The sequence below is a fragment of the Polypterus senegalus genome, chromosome 4 (genome assembly GCF_016835505.1).
Source record: "Polypterus senegalus isolate Bchr_013 chromosome 4, ASM1683550v1, whole genome shotgun sequence".
In the NCBI taxonomy this organism is placed as follows: Eukaryota; Metazoa; Chordata; class Cladistia; order Polypteriformes; family Polypteridae; genus Polypterus; species Polypterus senegalus.
In genome coordinates this window covers 29,093,271-29,116,285 of record NC_053157.1, presented here as the reverse complement: position 1 = coordinate 29,116,285, position 23,015 = coordinate 29,093,271, and the positions used below count along the sequence as shown (strand labels likewise).

Sequence of the window (23,015 nt, the reverse complement as noted above, 5' to 3'; positions counted from 1 at the left end):
CTAGAGGGCGTGTTAGAGCCCATTCTCTCAACTTTGACGAGTGAAAGTGACAGTTTTATTTCAAGCCGTATTTCATGACGGTTTGCAGGAATGTTACGGACAAAATGAAAGAAATAAATAAGCAACGAAAAACATATTTCGTGACACATCTATTTATGCTCACATTTCACAGTACTTTTATTTATTTACGCATTTATTTATTTATTTCATTTTGTCCGAAATATTCCTCCATAAATACATTCTGAATCCGCTGTAATATTATATATTTGTGACCATGAGATGATCCTGTCAGTCTTTTGCCCTACTGATATCATTTATGAAAGTTTCAGTTATAAACTGTATGTGACTTACTTCTATTATATTCTAGAAATATTTGCCATTCTAATCTCACCATTGTAGTTCGCTACTGTATTAGGACCCCCAACTCTTTAAACAACAAGCTAGTTTGTTCAGTCCCTGCTGCCGATGTGTCATCTGATTCTGAGGAAGTTGTTTAAATTGCTTATATCATAACTTGCAGGGTGTAATGTGACTGTAAATAGTTACAGTAGATTTCTGTTCTTGTAAAGTATCATTAGGATGCTGCTCACTACAATATATAAAGAAAAGGTTGCTGCCTTGTAGATCAAGTGTCCTGATTTTTGGACGCTGTCCTCGTGTTTCCTCCACCACCCCAAACACATGCAGGTTAGTTTAATTGGCTCCAGTTGTATATTTGAGTCTGGCTACAGACTTCACTCCCTGTCTAAGGTGATCCTCTTCTTGTCCCCGGCTCTGCAGGTGGCCTTATCATAAATTGGTTTAAGAGGGTTTGAGAAAATGCAAATGTTTGTTCTTTAGCTTCCATTTTGACTTTTGTCTTCCTCCAAAATATATTTGTAGTGAATATCCCCGTACCTCATTTATGACTTCATTCGTCCGTTCAGTCCATATTCATATTTTACTTCAGTTTATGTATAACGTACTTAACAGTTGAGTTAGTGCAGGACTTTGTCAGTGTGCATCTGCAAAGGAAAAAAAAAAGGTAAAGGTTATTTCCATGCTGAAAGGGAAAGTTTGCAACAATGCTAGATACCCAAAACTAATACTTCAGGATGAAATAAACATTTCAGCTGTGAAGTCACGTCATTCTCCTGTAAGTATGTGTGTCATTAACACCCTTAGCTTTTTACAGTTTTCCATTCCACTGACGTGGTGAGATCCATCCATGCCAATATAACATTCTCCTCATTGTTGCCAGGTCTTCCACTAGAGATCAGTTGTCTCCAACATCTCAAAGATTTCCCTGTTAGCTGGATTGGCTATCCATGTGGGGCAGTCTGCATGGTCTGGTGGTTAAGGCTTTAAACCCTAAAGTTGGCAGATTAGTCCTCCCCTGGCATACTTTACCTGGTATTTCTACAGCTGTGCCAAAGCCATGTTCCTGTTAAGTGCCTTTCACTAAACAAAGGTCCTTTATAAAATAAGGGCTGTTTGTAATTGTGCCTGGAAGTGGACTTGAATTCCATACAGACTATTTCTCCAGATGTTACTGAGATAAACACTGGCTCCCTGGAATAAACTAAGATGATTTAGGGCAGCCGGATAAGTGGCTACTCTTCCGGTGTCTCCTCAGAAGGAGGGAAGCCATGATATCCTTATTAATATTGATTATTGAGATGATTTCTCAATGATGGTAATGTTACCAAATGTAGAGACGCTATGAAAGATTTTTGTTAGGTCTACATATTTCAGAATTGTATTGCTTTTGCGTCTTTCCTTACTGAATGTGCCAAAGTAAATAGGATAAATGGACAATTTGTATTTGTGGTGCATACTTTTTACTTCTACACAGCAGCTGTGGGGCAGCGGCTACCACTGTGGCTTCAAATATCCCCCATGCTTACGTTCAAATCCTGCAGTGTGGAGTCTACTTGTTTTCCACATTGCTGTGTGCGGTTTTTCTCTGTTTAGTCCAATGGTCTCAAACACCGGTCATGAAGGACCGCAGTGGCTGCAGGTTTTCATTCTAACCCTTTTCTTAATTAGTCACCAGTTTTTGCTGCTAATTAACTTCTTTTGAATTCATTTTAATTGACTTGTTCTTGAAGACTCAGACCCCTTAATTGTTTTGTTTTCCTCAATTAGCAGCCAAACAATAATGAGATACAAAATGTGCCAAACCATGACCAGCAAACTGTGTCCATTACACAATATTTGAAAATACAGAAAGATGAAAGTCTCAGGAATGTTGATCTGCTCAGATGCCCAAAACATTTTAAAAGTGCTCTTAGAAAAGAGAAAATCATCAATTTTCAAAATGTATGCCATTGCACAATGACAGCAGCAACAAGCTATCGAATTAAAGAACGAGTTTAATTAACAACAAGAATCGGCACCTAATTAAGCATCTGATTGGGGTCTGAGGTCCTGACTTAGTTGGTCTTCTGTTTGGTCACTCTCTTCACATTTCAATTCATGTTTTTTGTGCCATTTAAGGAAAGAAATGAAGCATTTCAGAGAAATGATGAAGAAGTTCATGTGAACAAATCTTAAAAACTAGTCACCAATTAAGAAAAGGGTTAGAATGAAAACCTGCAGCCACTGTGGCCCTCCAGGACCATGTTAAACTGATTCTGATTGAGTTTTTACACAATTGGATCCTGGGATGGACTGGCACTCCTTCCAGGGTTGGTCCCTGCTAAGATGCAAGAACAGGCTCATACCTCCTTGACCTTCAGTTGGAAAATGTCATATTAATTTTGATTCTGGTAAAGCTGAAAAAGCTTTTTTTTTCAGGGTGTAAAGCTTCTTTTGATGATAACCATCACATTGATATTTCTCAGTTTATAAAAAAATTTAAAAAATCCAGCTAGATACTTCTGAACTGAACAGCTTCTTTTTATAATTTGATTTCCCAGACATCAAAGACTTAATTTGTTCTTAAATATGTGTGATACATGTGTTTTAACTCTCCCTTTCAAAGCTTGGCTTGATTTGAGTCTTGCACAGAGATTTCTTCCTCTTTATTTAGCATTTCTAGAAGAAGAGGTCTTATTTAAGAAGGACTACAGTTAATGCAAGGGCATATTTAAGTGGTAATGGCTGCTTTAACTGACTTTGTGTTCTGGCAGGTTGAATACCAGTCTGATGGCTTTTTAGAGAAAAACAGGGACACCGTTTATGAAGAGCAGATTAACATTCTGAAAGCCAGTAAGGTAAGTCATCATTACTAGATGAGCATTTAGATTTTAACGATATTATAAATGTAACAGTGCAAGTCTAAGTACTTTTACTTGTATCAGAAATTATCTTTGGGTACAGTTTTAGTTGCAGCAATGCTAGGTACCTAAAATTAATACTTCAGTATGAAATAAAGCATTTTTAATGGAGGTGTAATCGATAAATCTTGCTTAGCTATGCATATTTTTGGTTTCATGATATAATATTTATTTTTGATATGTTTTTGTTCATCGTTGTTTCAGTTATCAAGGAAACATTGTGCTTCCTTGCAGATGTGTAGGCAGTGATAGTTTGCATTCAGTCAAGCTTGACCTCTCCACTAACCATTTTTGATGTCTTGACTAATCAGCACAGTCTCTACTTCATCACCATCATCTTCTTCTTCTTTTTCTTTAATAGATTAGTTTTACCTTTAACGTGAAGGAATGTTCTCAAATGGCTCTTCACTTCTCCTATGGCTAAGAAAAATCAGCAGAGGCTTTCCTTTTTGAGACGTTTAAACATTCTTGTGTTCAACAAAGTATATTGACAGTTTTCTGCAGGTCCATTAATGCAAGAGTTTTGACCTTCCCATTCACATTTTGCTATGACATTCTACTAAGAATATCGAGCAACTGTAGAGACAGAGAGTGTGTTGTGCCCTGCTCCTCTGTAAGGAACATAAAGCCATTAAGAAAATGACCCATCGCATCCTGCTCACCTTCTGTTCTTTTTTCTTAAATCCATCTATCTATCTATCTATCTATCTATCTATCTATCTATCTATCTATCTATCTATCTATCTATCTATCTATCTGTCTGTCTGTCTGTCTGTCTGTCTGTGCCTTTACTATCTATCTATCTATCTATTATTAAGAGAACAAAAATCTTAATCCCAGATCCTTCATCCTTTATTCATCATCATTATATAAATAAATGCTCTCTGGGCTCCAGCAAGTATCTGTCTGCCTGTGCCTTTTCTATCTATCTATCTATCTGTCTGTCTGTCTGTCTGTCTGTCTGTCTGTGCCTTTACTATCTGTCTGTCTGTCATATAGTGCCTTTACTGTCTGTCTGTCTGTGCCTTATCTATCTATCTATCTATCTATCTATCTATCTACCTATCTATCTATCTATCTATCTATCTATCTATCTATCTATCTATCTATCTATCTATCTGCCTGCCTGTCATATAGTGCCTTTACTGTCTGTCATATAGTGCCTTTACTGTCTGTCTGTCTGTCTGTGCCTTTACTATCTATCTGTCTGTCAGTCTGTCTGTCATATAGTGCCTTTTCTGTCTGTCTGTCTGTCTGTGCCTTTACTATCTATCTGTCTGTCATATAGTGCCTTTACTGTCTGTCTGTCTATCTATCTATCTGTCTGTCTGTCTGTCATATAGTGCCTTTACTGTCTGTCTGTCTATCTATCTATCTGTCTGTCTGTCTGTGCCTTTACTATCTGTCTATCTATTATTAAGAGAAAAAAAATCTTAATCCCAGATCCTTCATCCTTTCTTCATCATCATTATATAAATAAATGTTCTCTGGGCTCCAGCAAGTATCTAAGAAACTTTTTTAATAAAGTCATCTAAGAAACATACCATTCAAGATATTAGTTCTGCACTATAGTCAAAGATATGTGAACAGTTCTTTGTTGAGACAAATCTTTTATAGATATGAATATACAGTACAAGAGCATCTTTAGCATATAGCTGATAGCATGTAAATCTTTAAATGATCGTATTTATTTAAAGGTATAGTGGAACAATCTGAACCTCAATAATGGGATAAATTTCATAAATGGGATACATTCTCGGTGACTGAAGGACAGAGGCTACTTCCTAGAGAAGCTTCTGCATCATTTAAACCAGACAGAAAAAAGTCAGTATAAAGTGTGTGATGGAACCCAGCCGGGAAGCCCCTGCTATGTATGTTCCTGGGAAGCAACTTTGGACAGCTCAATACCTCCCCCAGGACGCTTGGTGGCAGCCTCCCGGGCCGACGATGATTCCCCAGCCTCCCACTTGGCTCCATGGGAGATGGAGTCTTCCACAGCCTGGTTGGGAGCTGGGATGGCCACTTGGGGGTGCTGCCGAGTCTCAAGAACCCTGCTGGACGAGCACATCAGACCCACCCGGAGGTGCATTTGGGACCAGATGGTCAAACACTTCCGGGTGGGCTATAAAACGGGCCAGCCTCCACCACTCAAGGGCCGGAATCGGGAGGAAGAGGATGAGGTTGCCTGGGAGGAGTGTTGGTGCAAGGTGGAAGAGTTGTTGCCATTGTGGTTACGTGCTTTTGGGACTGTGTTGGGCCTTTGGGACACGGGGAAGATGTGCCCCGCGGTTGGTAACTAAAATAAAAAGCCTGTGTGTTTTACACGTGCCTCTGCGTCAGTCTGTGCCGGGTTGGGCGCCTTTATCACAAGTGCTTTTGTTACTTTTGTAATTTTAAACAAAATCTGCAGGTGTCCCGAGGCCACAAGACCACCCAGCCCCCACTAGACATACTACCTAACATAAATGATCTCAATCAGTCCTCATGGTTTTCAGGCTTCACGTGCAGGAATTAGATGATGACGGCCATGTGAACATCTGGCCTTCAATCCATTAATGTAGGGACTGCAAGGTGCTTTGATCAGAACTGGAATAAGAACAGCAGAGAAAGTAGGGATTAGTATGGATTGTGGATAATTAAATGCATATACAGAATATCACTGTTACACTAAAATGAAGCTATGTGAAAGCCATGTTTAAATAATGGTTTTTTTAGCAGTTTTTTTTAAAGAGCTCCACCATATTAGCCTGGCGAATTTCTGTCGGTAAGCTACTCCAGATTTTAGGTGCATAACAGCAGAAGGCCGTCTCACCACTTCGTTTAAGTTTAGCTCTTGGAATTATAAGCATACACTCATTTGAAGATCTAAGGTTACGATTTGGAGTGTAAGGTGAAATGTATTCTGAAATATAGGATGGAGCAGATTATTTAAGACTTTGTAAACCATAAGCAGTATTTTAAAGTAAAATGGGTAGATTACATAAAGTTTGTGTCGTTACGTTGCTTCTACGTGACAGTATACGGTAGGAATCGGACACATGAGATGATGGCCCTGATAATCTCACAACCTGTACAACTTCATCAACCCAAGGCAGATTTCCTTTCCAGCCATTACATTTCCAAATTTTGTTATACTTAGGATTTACTAAATATGCAGCAGTTATCTCCAGTTATTTTTTTTTACTATTGCATGATGTTCTAAATCCTAGTGTTATTCACCAAAAGAATTTCATTTGCAAGGGTGCTGCAGTGTTGGCATCTTTCCTAGGACCTTTGGGATATCTTTGAAGATTGCAATTTCGAAGCTGAATATTAATGATGTTCACAAAAGAGGAGTAACGTACAGTATGTATTAAAGCCTCCCCAAATATAGGGTCCAAGGGTGGCCTCCCAGTTGTACTACCCAAGAGAGGGGTTTTTGTACATTTAGGTTTTTAAAAGAACCCTTGTAGTTTTAAAGTGATCTACACATCTGTGTAATCCTTAGCCTGTAAAGCACTTTTCAATAATGTTGCCCTAGCAGGATTTATAGTATGGCCTGAATGGCACCCCAACATTCATTTTGGAACTTGTGCCGTAACTCACTCCACCACAACATCCACCCATTCATTTCACAAGGCAGAAACTCCCCATGCAGAGGTGCGAGACCTTTGCTGGCCACACTCATAAATCTACCACATATGCCCATATTGTCCATCTACTATCTGTTTTTTTAAGTGTTTATTAAAATTTAAAGAGTTTAAAGGATTTGGTGTTCTTTAGAGAAAGTTTTTTTTTAAACACTGAGTGTGATGTTTTACACAACTTTAAATTGACTCGTTGGTAAGCAGTTGCAACGACTTTTAGTATCAACTTTTTTCATCATTGTAATAAATCTGTCATGCATCCACTATAAATGTTTGAGCCTCTTTTTAGGAGAACTAATAAGTTCAGTCCTCTGACTTAACCACCCATCACATTCATACCCGTCATTCAATTTTATTCTCTCTTCCCATTAATAACTTTTCCATGGCAGCTGAGGGAGTTCACTTCATTCCTGTGCTCTCCAGAGCACATCGTTTTCTACAAAGCTTTCCATTAGACTGTTTAAATCAAAGTGACTAGTATAGGCCCATTACATTCAAATTGAAAAAAGTCACCACATTATTTCATTTTTCTTCCACAGCCGTAACTATTAATTGATTAAGTGATTCATGGTGTCCTTTTCTAGTGGTACAGAATTTGTATGAACATAAACCTTTTATTCTGAGCCTGATAACGAAAGACAAAGATTTTGCTCCAGGCAGCCATTTGATATTTTAATGAGCGAGCAGCTATCATAAATAGGCAGTTTTAAAAAACGTCCAAGGTGTTATTTTGTATGTAATTATCAGAAAAATATACTTCAGTGCTCCGTGTGTTAGGGGAAAGTCATTAGATTTTGCTGGGTTGGTGTAATGCTCACCTTTAGAGATACTAAAGCCATACGCACATCCCTTTTCTTCCTTCAAAGATCTGGTACAAATCAGGACTTGCAGGGGTAGAGACGTTGTGAAGTGTGAGTGCTCATGAGATTTGAGAGGATTGATCATGGGGTGGCCTATGACTCTTTGTCACTCTCTTAAGGACATATACATTGCTGCTTTCATTTGTTTAACATCATGACAGGACAATGGGGTTCCAATATAAAATTGTATTCTTTTTTCGCTGTTACATCACAATTAGCTGAAGTAAAAGTTAAAGCTCATGTGTAAACAAGGGGTAAAAGTACCATTAAAGCAAATGCCCCTTTTCAGCTGTGGCCATCAACATTATTTAGCAATTCATTCCTCATCATGTTATGGTCATGTCATATCATGTTAGTTGTATGCTATGCTGGGTTCCCTGAAGAGGCCTCAGTGAATCTGAGAGAAGGCTAATTGGAGCTTTTATAACTATGATGATGAAGGCAGATCACATTGCTGATGTCACACGATGCAGCTAGGATCAAATATAGAGGACCATGATTCTGTGCATTGATTTGAGATGCAAGGAAAAAATACAAACAACTCTATATGATTTGACACATACAGTGGATACAGAAAGTGCATAGACACATTCAGATCCTTTACTCAGTACTTCTTGGAGCCCCTTTGGCAGCGATTCCAGCCTGGAATCTTCTTGAGTATGATGTGATATGCTTCACACACCTGGATTTGGGGTTTCCTGCCATTCTTCTCTGCAGATCCTCTGAAGCTCTGTCACTTTGGATAGAGATTGTCAGGAAATAGCTGTTTTCAGGTCTCTTCAGTGATGTTTGATTGGGTTCAAGCCCCTTCTCAGGCCTGGCAACTTAACGGCATTCCCTGAATTGTCCCTAAGCCACCCCTGTGTTCTCTTTGCTTTGTACTTAGCATCATTGTCCTCTTCAGAAGTGAACCTTTAACCCAGTCTGAGGTCCCTCAACTCTATCTAATCTCCCGGTGTTTGCCACTGAGAAACAACACCACAGCATGATACTGCCACCTCCATGCTTCACCATTAGAATGGCATTGTACAGGTAAGGAGCAGTGTCTGCTTTCCCCCAGACATGACACTAATCTTGGTTTCATTAGCCCAGATAATCTTGTTTCTCACAGTCTGAGAAAACTTTAGGCGCCTTCTTGCAAACTCCAAGTGGGCTTCCATATTCCTTTTACTGAGGAGAGGCTGCTGTCTACCCAGTCTGTCATATAGTTCAGATCAGTGGATTCTTGCAGTGATGGCTGTACTTCTGGAAGCTTCTTTCATCTCTGTAACAGTTCTGTGGAGCTCAACTAAACTGACCATCCCATTCTTACCATTTTTCTTAGAATGGTGGTTCTTATGGATGGCACGGTGGCGCAGTGGTAGCGCTGCTGCCTCGCAATAAGGAGACCTGGGTTTGCTTCCTTTGTCCTCCCTGCATGGAGTTTGCATGTTCTCCCCGTGTCTACGTGGGTTTCCTCCGGGTGCTCCGGTTTCCTCCCACAGTCCAAAGACATGCAGGTTAGGTGCATTGACGATTCTAAATTGTCCCTAGTGTGTGCTTGGTATGTGGGTGTGGGTGTGTGTGGGCCCTGCAGTGGGCTGGTACCCTGCCCGGGATTTGTTCCTGCCTTGTGCCCTGTGTTGGCTGGGATTGGCTCCAGCAGACCCCTGTGACCCTGTGTTAGGATATAGCAGGTTGGACAATGACTGACTGACTGGTCTTAAGCAATTGTTCAGTTGGAACGTCTCTGGGAAGATTAGAGGTCATCCAAATTTTTTCCATTTAAGAATCATAAAGGCAACTGTGCCAAGAACCTCAACACAATCCTGTCTCTATGTCTTACAGGCAGTCTCTTCAATCGCATAGCTTAGTTTTTGCTCTATAACACAATTGACAACTGTAGGACCTTCTATAGACAGATGTCTGCTTAATATACTCGTAATTGTGTCCAATCAATTGAATAAACCTCATGGGAACTCCAAACAAGGTATAGAAACATCTCAATGATGATCAATTCATTTGAACATTATAACACTGAAAGGGTCAGAATACTTTTGCCAATGGAACATATCACTTTTTATTTCAAATAAATCTGCAGAAAATTAAATGATCCTGATTCCATTTTGTCATTCCTGGGTTTTCAATATTGCTGTATTTGTTGGGAAAATGAATTTAAATTGTTTTGGTATAAGACTGCAACATAACAAAATGTAAAAAAAGTGAAAGGGTCTGAGTACTTTGTGAGTCCAGTATATTTCATTATGATGAGAGTGGGAAGTTTCACCAAGAGCAGTCCATTAAGAACTTCAAAGACAGACACTATGGTCAGGTTGGACTGCATAAATACTGTATCACACTGAAAGTGCAGTTTTGTATGTTGTGGAGTTCAAAGAACATGCTCTGTTATCTTCTGATTAGTGTAGAAAGTCATCTAGTAGAGTCCATTGAAACTGGAGAAAAAGCTGGCAGAAACAAAGCTGGATCTGGGTGCTGGGCCATGCCTAAGTGGAGTCACTGGGGGCTGCAGCCCTACATTAATTCGAGATGTGTGTCGAGAAGCCACTGCATTCCTTTAAATTTAGGTGGATACAGGCCAGAGACTAATCAACATAAGATAGACAACCACCTTATAGTAAGCATATGGTCACAAGATGAACTGCTAATGAGGTTGTAATGATGTTTTTGTCATACTCGTATTGTGTTTATTATTTGGGCATATTATCTATAATACATGAAAAAATCCGTAAGTTTTTCTACTGCCTGTTCCGGTATTCTTTCTAGTTACTTGGGATTATAGCATGTAAAAGAAATGGGGAAATGTTGAACTACAATAGTAGTCAAACCTGACAAACTGGTAAAAATATGATATTTAGGGCATAATAAAGAGTACAAAGGGGAAAAGGGTCACCCAAGGACCCTACTATGACAAAACACAATCTGATCCATGTTGCTGTTCAGGTACATACCCAGATATTTGCATGTTTGGACCACCTCATTGTTTAACCCCTGGATTACGAGTGGAGTCAACAGACTTAACCTGGATTCACAGAAGTAGTAGCAGAATGAAGGATATTGCTTAAGCTAACCGTTGTCACCAGTTGCTGAAAAAAGATTCAGTTTTGTGATTTATGGAACATTGTCTTTTATTTTTATGTCCTATAAATTATGTTGTACACTTTATGAAGTCATTAAACACTTTGGTCATCGCATTGCTTATGACATGTAAAAGCTGGTTTGTCTTGATTCTGTTTTTTACAGTGTGTTGTTCAGTATTCTTGACTGGAACAAAACAAATGTTTGCTTTGTGGACAATAAAGGCAAGGCAGCATGATATTTTAACCAAGCTGTCAAGTTGGTGGAAAGGACTGATGTGCCTAATAAACTGGCCACTCAGTATCAAGCTCCATTTTACTTTTCAAAGTGAGAAAGTCCGCAGTGCCCAATTATATCTGCTCTTCTGTTTTGGATAGCGCTTTCCTTGATTGCCTCCCTATACACATCACTGTCTCAGGAGGCGCCTATAGCAGCACATAATGAACAAGTTAGCTCCATTTCTCTTCATCACGGCTTATGACCAGATGCTACCTATCCTGAGGCCTGTTAAGAGCCAAGGTTTAGCTTGTCTTCATCTGGCAGCTAACAGGATTGTCTTATTAACCTATTTTTAATATTTTCAATGACATGCACCAGTTGTACTGTCCTGAGAGTCCACATGAGCAGTTTGTCTCCAGAAGAGAACGTTCCTCAAGTACATCCGGCTGGGTCTTTCTTGAACACCCAGCCTTTGGATATTTATAGTGATTATTGACCAAGAAACAGTTTAAAAAGTATGTTTTTTATCATATATATTATCAGTTTTGTAACTATCATAATGTAATTAATAAGGCTTTTCAAATCTGTTGATATTTGACGGAGAATGAGGACAAGGGCCTGATTGCCTTTGTTGTTTTTCTGCCTCTCATTCCGTAGAATCAGCTGTCTCCATACATCAAACCGCACACCTAGTGCTTTGTTACAGTATCATGAGCACAGTGTAGGACTGAACAGAACAATGAGAAATAGACGTCTGCTGTTCATCCCTCTCTTTCATTTTCTGTATGCCTTGAAACTGTTTTATTCCAATGGCTGCATTTGTAGTGTATGTGAGGCATTACTTTTTAGGAAGTTACAAGCTTTAATAAAACTTTTTAAAAAGGTAATATTTAATGCATTCATTTTTCAGAATTTTTATGCTCTGCTAGGAAAAAGAGTCTTTAATGGATTTATTATTTAGTGTGTTAATGGGCATAAAAGGGCAGTCAAATAAAATGTATAAGATTAATGGCTATTCTAGTTTGGATTGCTATTTACTTTTATTTTTTTTTCTACATATACCTTAGGTGCAAGGAAAGTATAATGCTTGGGTAAACATAAGTTTTATCAGTGATCACAGTAACTGAAAAATGCTAAAAAAAAAAAAAAAAATGATTTTGAGCCAAACCACTCCTTTAGGTTTTGTTCTGTAGAAATAATTACCTGTTAGTATATACAAGGGGTAACCAAATAGTTTTGAGCCTGAACCTGAAAGGGACTTTCTATAGCTCTTTTTTTTTGTGGCCAAATATTAGCTCCTTTGTGCTAAAATGTGTGCATTACTAACCTTTTATAATTTCTAATGTTTTTAAAATTTTCCTCGGCCTCCATTTACATCTTTTGCAATCATCATTGATTCCATTGGTGGTTTGTGAAGGGAGGATTTAAAGTTTCTGGTTCATTTTTGCAAATAAACTTATTGTATTATCGTGGTATTTCCCTCTACTTACATCTTACCTAGGGGTAAGTGTAATCATCACATTCGTTACCGGGTTGGTCTACTGTTCCACCTTAAGATTATCACATACATGAATTTACACATACACACTGACCCTAACCACAACAGTGCCCCATGAATGACACACACATACACAGCTGGTTAACTTCTAGCACTTTAAACCACACAAATGCCTTAGGAATAACACAGCCTGTCACTCTCTCAGAACTTTAAGAGACTGGCACAAACAACATTCGATTTTTTAAAAAATATCCATCCATCCATTATCCAACCAGATATATCCTACTCAGACCTAAATATTATTTTTGGTCTCCAATAATATATTTAAATACTAGCAAAATACCCGCGCTTCGCAGCGGAGAAGTAGTGTGTTAAAGAAGTAATGAAAAAGAAAAGGAAACATTTTGAAAATAACGCAACATGATTGTCAATTTAATTGTTTTGTCACTGTTATGAGTGTTGCTGTCATAAATATATATATATATATATATATATACAGTGGTGTGAAAAACTATTTGCCCCCTTCCTGATTTCTTATTCTTTTGCATGTATTTTACTGTTGGTATGATGTTCTTTTTCTGAAATGCTGTGTTCCTTTTACGCCAGATGTAACGGGACATTTGCCTTTCAAAAAGTTCAACTTTTGTCTCATCAGTCCACAAGGTATTTTCCCAAAAGTCTTGGCAATCATTGAGATGTTTCTTAGCAAAATTGAGACGAGCCCTAATGTTCTTTTGCTTAACAGTGGTTTGCATCTTGGAAATCTGCCATGCAGGCCGTTTTGCCCAGTCTCTTTCTTATGGTGGAGTCGTGAATACTGACCTTAATTGAGGCAAGTGAGGCCTGCAGTTCTTTAGATGTTGTCCTGGGGTCTTTTGTGACCTCTCGGATGAGTCGTCTCTGCGCTCTTGGGGTAATTTTGGTCGGTCGGCCGGCCACTCCTGGGAAGGTTCACCACTGTTCCATGTTTTTGCCATTTGTGGATAATGGCTCTCACTGTGGTTCGCTGGAGTCCCAAAGCTTTAGAAATGGCTTTATAACCTTTACCAGACTGACAGATCTCAATTACTTCTGTTCTCATTTGTTCCTGAATTTCTTTGGATCTTGGCATGATGTCTAGCTTTTGAGGTGCTTTTGGTCTACTTCTCTGTGTCAGGCAGCTCCTATTGAAGTGATTTCTTGATTGAAACAGGTGTGGCAGTAATCAGGCCTGGGGGTGGCTACGGAAATTGAACTCAGGTGTGATACGCCACAGTTAGGTTATTTTTTAACAAGGGGCAATTACTTTTTCACACAGGGCCATGTAGGTTTGGATTTTTTTTTCTCCCTAAATAATAAAACCATCATTTAAAAACTGCATTTTGTGTTTACACAACTGCATATTTGACTAATGGTTAAATGTGTTTGATGATCAGAAACATTTTGTGTGACAAACATGCAAAAGAATAAGAAATCAGGAAGGGGTAAATTGTTTTTCACACCACTGTATGTATGTATATATATATATTGAAACAGTTTTACTGTGAAATAATGCAAAGAGTACGCGACACGTGTTTGACTCTAACTTTGGGGTCATCAGGCGTACATACTCAGTGCACCCCCTCTCCGGAATCAAACCTCGAACGCTGGCGCTAGAGGCGAAGCCTCTTCCATTGCGCCATGGCATGTGGTTTGTCTATTTGAGAATATGTAGATCGGGATATATATATAGATTTTGATATATATATATATATATATATATATATATATATATATATATATATAGTGTGTTAAAGAAGTTATGAAAAAGAAAAGGGAACATTTTAAAAATAACGTAACATGATTGTCAATATATAGAAATTGTTTTGTGAGTGTTGCTGTCATCAAGGATTTGATTATCATTATTTCTTTCAGTCAGGTTCGTATTTGTAGGATGTGTTGTGTTCAAGTTACATTCCGTGTTGGTCAATCGTTGTAAAGATGACAGGTTTCATTCATCGATTCATTTCTTACTGCATCAATAAACAGCTCGTCTTCCTCTTTATCTGAGACGTGACACACTGCATGCACAGGTTTTTTTTTTTACACTGTCTTCATTTAGCAGGACATTGACTTTTTCCACCGTGTGCTTTGTTTCCGCAGAAGCTACACTTATGAATATGCTTGTATGTGTTAGACGCTTCATATTTTTTTGCTGCCTTCTCATTTGTGTAATTTGTTTTTTGTTCAGCACTCTTTGGAACTGTTGCTTTTTGTCTGTGCACTGCGTCAGTTCACGTGAGCCGCTTGGTGTACATGCATCGAAGGTTCCCAGCTGTGCTTGTGCCATCTCCTACGATGTCCACAGCTGTATTTAATGTTAGCTAAGACCCGGCACTTAAAAGTTTCTCTTGCAGTTTCGCTGAGTTTGTGCCAAACACCACCCTGACCATCTCATCTTCGTCTGCATAAGCACAGTCCTTCACCCGTGAATATTTAGCGGCAGTGTTTCTATTGGTTTGCCCCTGACGGACGGCCTTATATGGGCAGGCACTAAATTACGAGCAGAAGTCTATTATAGTATATGGACAAAAAAATAGGTTCTAGTAATGACCATTACGCGTAGAATTTCTACCTACACGGGAAGTTAGAGAATTAGTGATGAGTCAGTGAGTGAGTCAGTGAGGGCTTTGCCTTTTATTAGTATAGATACAAAGGCTCAGCATTCTTGACTATAGGCCATTTATTAGCCAAGAGTGCCTTACTTTACGTACTGTTCCCATCACCAGGTGCTCAAAGAAATCTACCTTATTACTTCAATCACTCTAGACATTAAGACAATGCATAGAAAGTTAAAAACAGCATGAAATTTATTACAGGAATAATAATAATACCACTAGAGAAAAGCATAACAGAAAATGTGGATAGCAAAGTCTGAATATATATAGTCTTTAGAAAAAGCTTACAAAAAATTATTCCAATTGGCTGGCTGTCAATATAATGAAGGAATTCACTCGTCCATTTTCCCAAACAATAAAACATCTCAATGTTGCTTAGCACCTACTAGCATGTCTCCTTTCCCAGGCTGTAAACCCATTTAGCAACTTGTTGTCCCAGATGCCCATCATTTCTCAGGTTATAAAGTAATTGATAGCCTGAGGCATCGTCATGTCTTCCTCTTTTTGTCTGAACAGCCGTGTTAAAAGTGAGGTACAATTGGAAAGAGGATATGCTTTGATGTGTCCTTTTTGTAAATTCATCTAGTGTTGTCTTGAGCAAAACATAATGAAAATTTAGACAAAAATTTACAGATTTTCTACCCACAACACTTATTTAGTAGTGTTTCATTATTTTTGCATTTTTCCACAATGCCATTTTGATTTTCAAGGGTGTCTCCATTTTTCTCAGTAACCATATTATTACTAGCACGGTCGACTGAAATGCACAGCCCGTTTTCTTCCATAATTCATGTTTGTAGATAAACCTCTTAAAGAATAGCATGTGATTTTGAGCTAGTTTTTCTTAAGCAATCTCATTTTTTGCCAATGATTTTTTGACAAAAATTTTTGAATTTGTATTGGGTCTGCTGATAGACAAATCTCTTCCGTTTTTTGACTGCATCTCATTTTCTAGCCCTGCTCACTAAAATAAATGTCTCACAATTTTTTTTAAGTTAGTATATAACCTTTGCAGTTAAAGACATGTTCTCTTGCTTCAGCACCAAGTTGTCAAACTGCATACTGAAAAGCACTAAATTAAGTAACATGTTACCACTGGATTTTGAACACTGATGAACAAAACACTTTCAGAAATTAATTCTTGCCTATTCAACATGTACTGGGGTCATTCCCTTTGTACAGTATGTCACAGTCAAGAGATACACCGGAGAGTTTTATTGTGGAAGTCCATATTATGATGATGACCCAAGATCTGGTCAACCTTTGTTATTAATGTCAGAAGAAAATGTTACCACTGGGAGAGGAGTCTAAATTGATGTTTTTCAACCTGAGAGTTGCTGGACACCCTAGATGAACTGTCTGCTTAAGTTTATAAAAAAAAAAGTTAAATCAATCATCATTTTCAGGGAGCTACTCATTGCAGATTTCAGCTCTGCACCCTGTTAAAGGGTCATTTTTGCTCCTGCGTACTGAGGAATTGAAATGACTGACATAAGTTGTGAATAGATGACATCCTGTTATACAGGTTATTAAGAAAGCCAATGAACAAGTTCCTGAAATGTTCCAGAGCATCACCTACCCTAGTTCTCTGCAGATTATGAATTTGGGTGCCATCCTTGACAGCAGTCTATCTTTCAAAGCACACATTAATAATATTACTTGGTCTGCATGTTTTCACCTTCGCAATATAAACCATCTTCATCTCACATTGATTAATATAATTCTATTCTGGTTGGCCTTCCTCGCAAGCTTTTGCATAGGCTTCAGCTGGTTCCGAATTCTGCTGCTATTACCAGAACCACCTCCATTGAACATATTACTCCGGTTCTATGTGAACTCCACTCGCTTCCTTTTAAATATCGTATTGATTTCAAGATTTTGCTATTAACATTCAAAGCTCTTCATAATTTGGCACTTCAATATCTCTTGGATCTGTTACACATTTATACGCCCGCTCGTACTCTTAGATCTTCTTATTCAAACCTCCTTGTTATGCCCTCTGCTCGTTTATCTACCATGAGCTTTAGATCTTTTAGCTTTGTTGCTTTACGTCTTTGGAACTCCCTCCTCCAAGATTTTCGCAGCATTGATCCACTTTCCACTTTCAAATCTAGACTTAAAACTTATCATTTTAAACTTGCCTATTTACCTCATTTTGATCTTGACTCTATGGTTTTTATACATTTATTATTATATTTGTTATTTTATTTTAAACATTTGTATTGTATTGTTTTCTTTTGCTTATTGTAAAGTGTCTTTGAATGCCATGAAAGGCACCTTTAAATAAAATGTATTATTTTTATCATTATTATTATTATGAGCTCTTCCTTTCCATAGCAACCTCACAAGATTCATCTTAAAAACCTGAACCAAACAGGAATGTTAAAAGATTGTACATTCTTGATTTTTTGAGGTACTGTACACACTTACTTTGACCATGACGCTTGGTTACCAACAGCCATTGTGTGTTATCTGCAGTGTGCTGTAAACAAAACAAAATAATGAAGCATTCAGCTGAAAAGCCATTTGGAAACAAAACATGTTACTTGCGGAAGTAAATCATTCAACATTTTTAAATGATAAAATGAAAATCTTGAGGCTTTACAAAAAACATTCTAGTGTGTCTGTACTACAAGTCAGCAGGCACTCAGAGCATCATCTTGTTGCCCATCGCATTACCAAAAATAAGAAAGCTCACGTATTTACAGCTTGCCTTGCCTTGTGCAATAGACATTGTGCACTGAAATTCTAGATGAGTCTGCTGCCAGCAAACTTCGCACGTAGGCCTCTCTGCACTTTCTTCACTTAACCTGATTTCAACGAACTTGTGAAAATCAGACAAGCCCTGGTTACCTGTTAAGAGGACAAATGGACAAAACCTTTTCAAAACCTGGCAGGAACTAATCAATAACATTTTAGAATAAGCTTTTAAACTGAGGAAGCAGGTTCTCTCCCCTCTTTTACTCCATTTATTTTTATTCATTTATTAATTTATCTATTCACTTATTTTTACTAGCGTAAAGTTTTACTCTGCTGGCATGGCTGCCTTTCTCAGGGGTGGGGGTTGATTTGTTTTGAACCCTTTTTTTTTTTTTGGAAAAACTTGAGTTATGTGTATTGAATGTTATTTGATTTTAATAAAATCAATAAAATAAAATAAAAAAATTTGATTCGGTATTAAACACCCAAGTTATTTTTGGATGAGTTCAGTGTGTATTTCATCTCTTATGTATTTACAGTTATTTATTAATGTAAATATATATTAATGTATTAATGTTGGCTAGTTTACATTAAAATTACAGCTAGTCAAGGGTCATCACTGAACAAAAATGCATAAAACTGGATCACAACGTAACTACTCTAAATTGACTGTCAAAGAGTGATGGTGTGTGAGATAGCAGACACTACAGGGATTAGTTCGGGGTCAATTAAATCCACTCTTCCTGAACAGTTAAACATGAGCAACGTCTTTTCAGGTTGGGTACACAGAATGTTAATTCCTGACTTAAAGTATCATTGCATCCAGTTTCCCAGAGAGAATCTTTAGCTTATGAATTCAGGAAAAGTTTGGAATTTCCCCTTGGGATTAATAAAGTATCTATCTATCTATCTATCTATCTATCTATCTATCTATCTATCTATCTATCTATCTATCTATCTATCTATCTATCTATCTATCTATCTATCTATCTATCTATCTATCTATCTATCTATCTATCGGAAGTATTTCATATCTGGCAATAGAACTTAAATAAAACTTAGATCCGTATGACATAAGGGACAAAAATATACTTGTAATTAACTAATGTAGACCCCTTTTCAGAGATATGTTTTCACTATGACATTAAAGAGTCTTTTTCTGTTGACCAATGACAAAAACGTCAAGTTAAATCCACTGTGATTCAGTGTGTATAACAATAAAATGGGAAAACTTCCAACGGGGGTGAATACTTTTAATAGGCACCGTAGATTAGTGCCACAGCAAGTGTATCAAGTGTGGAGGCAGTGCGGCTTACTGGTTAATACACTGGACAGTATACCATAATGTTGGTGGCACAGGAACCACTGCTGAATTAGATTATTAAGTCTGATCAAACTCTGTTTTATATAGTGCCTTTATGTAGTGACCATCATTCCAAGGTACTTTACTCCTGATGCATAGTTCTACTGTTTGCACATATTTTTTATACAAGCAGGGTGAATGATTTGCTTAAGGTTAAACAATGAGTGTGAAAAGACAACAAGACTGAACTTGGAAACTTGTGGTTGTGAGGCAGGCTTTCTTGGGTATTACACTAAAAATGATAGATTGAAGATTTGAGAATAAAGGTTGTATGATATGGAATGCCACATTTAAATCTGCATTACGCTCTTCACTCTTTTGAAAGCCCTCAGAAAATCAGAAAGCCGTACACACAGCTGTTTGTTGAACTCTGCCATCACAATACAGCTTGTCCTCTTTTGAATTTAAATAGCATTTTAATGATCAAATAGATTGCCTTTCCGAGTAACCCCATGCTCTTTCCCAGTGTTTGCATTGCCTCTGTGTTCTCTTGCTTTCAAACACTGTTGTTCTTGCTAAGCGCATCTGCATTCTTTAGGATTGGCAAGAGACGTTTTGGAGAGCAGCTGTTCAAGTACAGTTTTGAATATGCAGTGTGATGCGAGTATTGTCTTCTTTTCTATCTTTTCCTACCTTTTTCCATTGTCAATTGTTAATAATCATGACATCTATTTCCTGAACTTACTTTTAACAATTCAGGGTTCCCAGAAGGCACAGGCTATGCCAACACTATCGAGCACATGCTTGGGAACAAGTCGTGGGTGGTACATCAGCCTGTGTGTTAACAGCTTTAAGTGGCTTCTTTGCATTCACTTTTCTTAAACTGCACATGTAACTTTTTTTTTTACTTTACTAAAAAACAAGTGTAAAAGATCTGTGGTAGAAGTCAGCCCCCTCCATTATCCCCTGCTTCAATAAAAATTAGCACAATCAGCCATTTGAACATTGCCTTTAATTGTGTCCTCCAGCCAATCAGCTGCTTGCCGTCACAGCAGGCTGCATATCCTGAGTCGCACCATTCACTTCTTATTTTTAAGAGTGCCAAAGCCAGTTCACTGACAAGCCAACCTGACCAGTACTTTGACTTCTCTTCCTTACCCATTGCCCTCTCTCAACTAACAAAACTTCTGTCCTCCTATAAGCCTCACTACGGTCTACTGCCCAGCCATCCACATAGTAGCCTGCACACCCTTACTGCTCTTCTTTAATGCCCACCTATAAGATGATCTCCTCACCAGCACAGTTTTCCTTACTCCCTGCTCCCTATTGTAATGCCATTTCCTGAAAGTATTAACTAATAGATTGTTATAGATTGTCGACTTCAGGAGGCACAGCACCGCCCTAGCCCCCCTTTACATCAACTGCGAGTGTGTGGAGAGGGTCCACACCTTCCGGTTTCTTGGCGTCCTTATCTCCGCTGACATCTCCTGGACAGACAACATCACAGCAGTCATCAAAAAGGCTCAGCAGCGGTTACACTTCCTGAGGATCCTCAGAAAGCACAACCTGGACTCCAACCTGCTACTGACCTTCTACTGCTCATCCATCGAAAGCCTGCTGACGTATTGTATCACAGTATGGTACGGCAGCTGCACCATGGCAGACAGGGAGAGGCTTCAGCGAGTAGTAAAGTCAGCACAGAAGATCATCAGCTGCCCTCTCCTTGATGGACATTTACACCTCCCACTGCCTCAGCAGAGCATAAAACATCATCAAGGACAGCTCCCACCCTGGCTCTGATCTGTTTGACCTGCTGCCCTCAGGGAGGTGCTACAGGTGCATCACAACAAGGACAAACGGACTGAAGAACAATTTTTTCCCTAAAAGCCATAACCATTCTAAACTCACACATGCACTGACTACACAGTCTAACCCCCCAACCCCTGGACTTCCTTCTATCCATCAACTGTGCAATATCCAATATCTAAATGGTACTGAATAATAACTGTGTAATATCTGTATACTGTACAATATCATTACTCTCAGGGTCCAACATCCACTACTCACTGCACATGATCATCATTATTGTGCAATAACCCAATAGTGCAATAGTTATTTATTCTTTCCAGTATTTAAATAATGTGCAATAACTCGGTTTAGTTACTATTCTTTCCATTTGTATATAGTGTCGCAGAACTTTTTTTTGCAACTTTGCACCATTTGTTTGTTTGTTATTTATTTATTTACTTGTTGTGTTCTACATATATGTCTGCACTGAAGGAGCTGCTTTTAATCTCATTGTACATGTGTATAGTGACAATAAAATGCATTCTAAATTCTAAATTCATTCTACTTGGGTAAGAATGCTTTGTGATTATGGTATCTGCTTGTTTCCTGATTATGATATGTATATTTGTATATATTTATATGCTGTGTTGAAAACCAGGGAGTCAACAGCCCAAACCCCAACACAAACACACAAGCACAGTCCTGTGTTCAAATAAAGGTTGCTTTATTAACCAGAATACCTCAAATATGTTACAATAAGCACAACACACAGGTTTTTCTTTCCTCACAATAATTCTCTCACCACGGCACTGCCCTCCTCAAGTCAAGTGTTGCATCTCTACCTCCTAGCTCCAACTCGCCTGGATAAGGGAGTGCAGTCCCTTTTATTACAGACCCGATCGAACTACTTCCAGGTCACATGGAAGTCTATCACAGTAGGGAACTTGTCTCCCTGCAGCACCCAGTGACCCCAGCAGGGCTGCCCTGCCAAACTATATTTCCTGACATGCCCAGTTGGCTTCCCCAATTCCTAAAATTATGATTTTAAGATGCTGATCTGGACCACTAAGAAAATTCTAACAAGTTGTACATAATAATGAAATACTGGAGGGTAGTGTTTCACTTCTTTTGTGTAAAGTTTATTAAATGGTAAATGGCCTGTATTTGATATAGCGCCTAACTAGAGTTCAAGAACCCCCCTAGGCGCTTTACAACACAACAGTCATTCACCCATTCACACACACATTCATACGCTGGTGATGATAAGCTACTATGTAGCCACAGCTGCCCTGGGGCGCACTGACAGAGGCGAGGCTGCCGAACACTGGCGCCACCAATCCTTCCGACCACCACCAGCAGGCAAGGTAGGTTAAGTGTCTTGCCCAAGGACACAACAGCTGCATAAGTAATCCTTCCTCTTCTCTGGAATGTCAAACAAATAAATTGGTATGAAGCTAACAGCATTTAAGAAGGCGAATGGGAAGTAATTCAAAGCTTTTCCTTTGCTGAGCAACAGAACATGCCTTCAATAATCTGGAGGGATAAATTCACTAAATTCACACTGAAATTTACTGTAGGAGGGATTGAGAAGCAATTGCTGGTGATTTTCTGAATTAACTGTAGGCACAGAAGATAAAAATTGTCTTCATTTGCAATTAGAAAAAGCATTTTGCTTTTGCTTAATGCCTTAATTTACTCAGGTATCTTTATGCAACTCCATGATCATACCCAACTTTTCTCCATATACAGATAATATATATTAATAAATCAGATATCTAAATCTTAACCAAAGTTGCTATTTTTCTTTTTTAGTACCAACTGGTAGCTGATCTCTTTCATGATAATAAGGAGGCAGGCCCCACTACGCCTTCTGTGAAGACTTTAAGGATTAATATCCGTTCTGCCAGACCATCTCCGCAAATCCCTAACCGCGAACATAAGAAGACTGTGGGTCATCAAGTGAGTGGAAGTGTTCCTCTCTGATATTGCATGCATTTAAAAAAAAATTAAAAAGACAGTTATTTCTATTTTTGGTTGCATTTAAATTGCA

At 38.4% G+C, this 23,015-nt stretch overlaps 1 protein-coding gene across 2 annotated transcripts in view; it reads left to right on the top strand.

Annotated features, from left to right (window-relative positions):
* Positions 1-23,015, top strand: part of myo5b (myosin VB) — a 537,981-nt gene that overhangs the window by 385,255 nt on the left and 129,711 nt on the right. For both annotated transcript variants that reach the window (XM_039750391.1, XM_039750392.1), the window contains exons 14-15: positions 3,114-3,197; positions 22,778-22,924. In XM_039750391.1, coding sequence (XP_039606325.1) covers positions 3,114-3,197; positions 22,778-22,924 — 231 coding nt within the window. The remainder of the gene's footprint in view (positions 1-3,113; positions 3,198-22,777; positions 22,925-23,015) is intronic.